This window comes from Montipora foliosa, unplaced genomic scaffold (genome assembly GCF_036669935.1).
Source record: "Montipora foliosa isolate CH-2021 unplaced genomic scaffold, ASM3666993v2 scaffold_414, whole genome shotgun sequence".
NCBI classification, from domain to species: Eukaryota; Metazoa; Cnidaria; class Anthozoa; order Scleractinia; family Acroporidae; genus Montipora; species Montipora foliosa.
Genome location: NW_027179717.1, coordinates 347,501 through 352,500, shown reverse-complemented (window position 1 = coordinate 352,500; position 5,000 = coordinate 347,501). Strand labels below are relative to the sequence as shown.

The 5,000-nt window shown below is 40.4% G+C and overlaps 1 protein-coding gene across 4 annotated transcripts in view; it reads right to left on the bottom strand.

The window, feature by feature from the left end:
• The window catches only part of LOC137988356 (adrenocorticotropic hormone receptor-like), a 39,450-nt gene that overhangs the window by 2,607 nt on the left and 31,843 nt on the right, over nucleotides 1-5,000 (bottom strand). The window contains exon 1 of one of the 4 annotated variants that reach the window (XM_068834385.1): nucleotides 2,179-2,287. The exons of the other annotated variants lie outside the window; for them this stretch is intronic. Coding sequence (XP_068690486.1) covers nucleotides 2,179-2,214 — 36 coding nt within the window. The 5' untranslated portion in view covers nucleotides 2,215-2,287. Of the gene's footprint in view, nucleotides 1-2,178; nucleotides 2,288-5,000 lie in introns of those variants that run through there. 4 annotated transcript variants of the gene reach the window in all.

Below are 5,000 nucleotides of genomic sequence, written 5' to 3'. Positions count from 1 at the left end.
ATGTAGTTAATCTAACCGTAAAATTCAAAGTTGATCACTACTTAATTCGCGAGTCACGCTTTAAGAGCGAGAAATACTGTTTTGAATAAATTACATACTTCAACTTGAATTTATTAGATTCTTCGTGTGACGGTTCGCGATCCCCTGGGTCTCGCGAGATAGCGAGGAGAAAATAAGAGAAAACTATGGGTAAAGCAACGTATTTCACACCCCTTCCCACAAACCCACAACACAGCATAAATTTTTAGTAAACGCGTACGACTTTAATTAAAGATAAAAGTTAACTACAAGTAAAACAGTTATGACAGTTACTATCTCTAAATTAACTAATCTTACTTAGATTTACTTAATGCTAATATATACTTAAACGACAATACAAAATGAACTAAATACTTTACTTTAATATTTACAGACAATAAGTTCAGTTCTTCGTCAGCCTTCATGCCTTCTCAAGGTTTTTGTTAGTCCAACCGGCTAATCCTGCAACCATCCACTACCTCTTCCAGCAAACCAACAAACGTAGTCACGTCTTCTGTCAGTCCACAAGACTCTCACTTTCGTCGCCGAACTTTTCCTCCAAAAACTTCCACTATAAATATATTTGCCACCGCCGACAAAGGAGTTTTGTCTGGGAATTTCGCGGTCGGCTCCCACCAATGACTCTTGGCAGTGTTTCTCTTTTCCACTTTCTTTAAACTTTCACCTTTCCACTTTGGCTTCTCTCCCGCTTTCCTTCTCGTAGCAGTCTTCTTGTCAACTGACCTTTTTCCACCTGCCTTTACAAAACGCTACTTACATTTATATCTTCACATAACAATGCATTCCACATCAACACTTATTGAAAAAACTATTGTTAAAACACGACCCTAACGAACCAATAGTTACAAAAGCATCTCCACAATGGAGACTTAAAAGAACAAATAGACTAACAAACTATTCTCTAATGTACTAATTGCGGTAGACTACGATACGAAATTAACACTAAGTAATTAACACGAGCGGAATAAACTATGAACTAACGAAACAAACTACTAAAGAAAAAGGAATTTTGTGACACTTCGTATGGCAGAGTACGTGGGGCTTTCGTCGGTACCATTTACACAAACGTCGCAAATTTTTAAAATCATATTCCTCAACTGTAAAGCTTTTATCGGCGTCGGAAGAAAACAAAACTTTCCTCCGCACAACTGGCATTTATTCAAAACAGCACATGAGCTTGTGAAAACCAAACCTTCACTTAGTGCCCTGCGAAATAAGCCAATCGGAGCGTAGATTACATTGCCGCAACCTTTTTTAGAAGCCAATGAAAAATGGTGTACTGTCGAACTTTACCAGATCTCACATTTCCAATAACAGAGTGAGATCTGGGTACGAGATTAAGTCAGATGTATGAATTTTCCCCCTGTGACACTATCATTCGTTTGCATAAAAGACTTTAATTATGACTACAATGAGGTTTCCGAGTTGACGTTGAGACTAGGGAAGGATTGAATAAAAAGCTGCAAAAGCTCAAGGCTAGCCACTGTGTCCGGGGAATCCTCTTCTAATGATTTTGAAATCGAAGTCACCAGAACTGGAAGCTAGCCATCCGGTTATATCTTTCTATTTTCTCAACCTTGATTATATTTTGAGCGGTAAAGGACAACCGCTGTAGTACAAGGAAACGGATTCCCGTGCAAGCTCCTTGGAATAAAATTCTACTAGCCGCATAAAACGCGCATTTTACATTTTCGCTGAATAATGTAAAATGAACAATTTAATCCTGTAATGGGCTCTGATCGATCTTTGAGTAGACAGTAAACCAACCGAATTACTGTCTTTTCTGGTCATCGCCTGGAGAAGAAAATACGCTAACATAAACAATAAATGGTTTTCACCTGACATCACAGAAGCCATGTTGGTGAACAAAATGAATGGAGAAAAACGTTTTTCGGAATTTGACGCTATTATAATGCAAAACATGAGCCATAATTTGCCAACCTCGTTCCCAGGGTCTTCTCGGTTTTCAACATGGCGGCAGGTCGGGACACAGCAGCTCACGTGATCAATTTGTTCCGTCGAGGATAGACAAATATGCAATGTTTCCAAAATGGCGGCAAGCAATAAGGTGAGAGAAATCTGGGTTCGACAACTGTCAACAAAATAATACAAACAAAATGGCGTGCCAGAGGAAGCTACAGGAACTGCACCGACCAGTGGTCTGGGTGAAAACATTGGTTTGTTGTTGAGGCTCTCATTCTCGCCAGCGCAAATTTGTAATATCTGTACAAGTAAATGACTGGGACAAGGCCGGAGCCATTCCTGTATTTAGCCGCTCCTGGGGAAAACTAAAGCCGTAAAATTTATTGTGAGAGACCTAGAATACGGATGGATGAATGCACGAGTAACGGGAATGCGGTAGATGACAGAGAAGTCTTGTTTTGCTTTTCATTTCATGTTGTTTTAAAGCAATGCAAGTTTATATGCGGCTATTATTTCTCGGGGCTGTGATTTTTAAACAGCTTGGAAACAGCCATCGCACACAGTTTCACCCGTAACATCACAGACATTTGATTCCCGTAAAATCCAGTGAGCTAAGGTTTAATGAAAGCCGTGGTTCTAGCTATTTAGTCTCGGGGCTATGTTCACTGTCTTCCGTAAATATATAGTTTACATTGCATGTCATTTTTTTCAATCAATTCAACCTGATTCAACTGACAGTGAAATTATTTTCATACACTTGGATGATTACCTGATTTCTTATCGGTGTATATGAACCTTCTGACAGTGACTTTCCCCACTATACATTGACCCAAAGCTATTTTCCTGAAAGCAAGTATTTTGCAACATATTTTGTTTTGAGAATCTGTTGTACTTCATTTTCACAGTGAAACTAGTATTTGAATGCTCTCTTGTCGTTTTATCTCTCATCTCATAGATTGACTGCACGTATTATCATATCAGTGTAAAATCAGTATTAGAATTCTTTTCTGATTGCTAACAGGGAACCACAGCATGTTTTCAATCACGGTGCCCACATTCTTAGAATTAGTCACTGAAAATATATTTTGTGGTGAGTTCACGTAACCAAGCCAAAGTACATTGCTGAGCATGCTATTCCATGGCAATGATCTGCTTCTTGTGCTGTTCAAGCCATGAAAAGAATTTACCAGCTGCAGTGGAGACAATGTGATGTCTTTGGAATGCTGCTCATGAAATCTGTTGGCCATAATTCGAAAAGGGCGCAAATTGTGCAAGTCCTAAACGTGAGCATCTCATCATTTTAGCAGTTCTTGTAGAATGAGCCCAAGGTAAGGGGTGGATCTTTGTTCTTTTATCAAACTGGATTTTAATCTGGTGAATCCCAGGTGCTGTTTTGGAGGCAGTGACAATGACACAGTTTGTTTTATATTTGCCCCCATGCCTTAAACTACATTTTTGTTTCTTCAGGGTGAACTATTTACAGAGTGAGATAGAAAAGCCAATGAAAACAGAGTTTTTTTTTTTTCGACATTAAACCAATCAGAGTTGACATCAGAGTTCTGTGTGCCAGGGTTGTGCCAGGGTCTTCTCCCGACACGCCGCCATGTTGAAAGCCGAGAACAACCTGAAAACGAGGTTGATAATTTGCTATTGTTTTGTGCACACATGGCCGTGTCATCACGTGATTGAAAACCATCTACAACGTTTTAAATAAATAGAGTTAAGTTCTACCCACGTTTATTACCATTACCTTAATTGAATTCGGTGAAGACTAGGATTTGCGACAAACTTATGAAAATCAACTCCTTTCATTCTCACGCTCTACTTGGCTAACTTCAGGCGCAAAAAAAATTAGCAATTAAGACTATAACCGCTGGACTAATAGGTCCCGTTTGTATGGTCTCGGTTACCCGAGACAGCCCTCCTCCCCTCCCCGAGACAACTAGGCATGACTACTCCGGGGGTAGAGGGTAGGGGTGGGGTAGGGGGTAAAGGGTAGGAGTAAGGAGAGAGGGCTAGAAGGTAGAGGGTGGGGGTAGGGGGTGAAGGGTACAATAGCTGAAACAACCCAAACCTCTACAAAAATGCTAACTTTAGGCCTAAACACTATGTTTTAGATAATGTTTAGGCCTAAAATTAGCGTTTTTGTAAAGGTTTGGGTTGTTTCAGCTATTGTACCCTTCAAGCCTTACCCCTCACCCCTACCCCTCACCCCCTCATTCCCTACCCCTCACCCCCGGAATAGTCATACCGAGACAACTTTACCGAGCGTGTATATGAGCATTGCGTGACCGAGACAAAGTTGATCCTACTTAATTGTGCGTACATTGAAAAACTGAAAATACGTATCATCATTTGCCCAGAAATCCAGAAATTGGACCGACACATCTTTACTGAATGAAGGGTAGTTTCTAAAGAAACTGTGGTGCTGCGTCGGTGGGGAAGTAGTATACAAAAATTTGGTTTATCAACGGAGTTTATAATGTAAATTGACCACCGTACAGAGATTCTAAAAGCTGACGTTTCGAGCGTTAGCCCTTCGTCAGAGCAAATCGAGGGATTATGGGTTACGTGTAGTTTTTATAGTAGAGTAGGAGCTACGCTATTGGTGGTAACATGGCAACGTGAAAAGTAGGAATATATTAGTTAAATGAAAAGCGTTCGTTAATACCGTGAGGATTAAGGGTGCCGATTTGAAAGATGAATTTTTGTTCCAGATTCTTGCGGCTTTCCGTCGTACCTAGATGTAGGGAAAGGCCGCAGATAGCCATGTGTTTTTTGGAGTGGTTAGGCAGATTAAAATGGCGAGCGACTGGCTTAGATGCATCCTTGTCATTCTTCTCAACATCGCGAAGGTGTTCGCGGAATCGGTCACCTAGTCGTCTACCTGTCTCACCAATGTATAATTTATTGCATAACGTACAGGTTATGCAATAAATGACATTTGCGGAGGTACATGTGAAACGATCGGTGATCTTAACAGATCGCTTAGGTCCCGATATCTTGCTAGTGTTAACAATGAAAAGACAAGTTTTGCA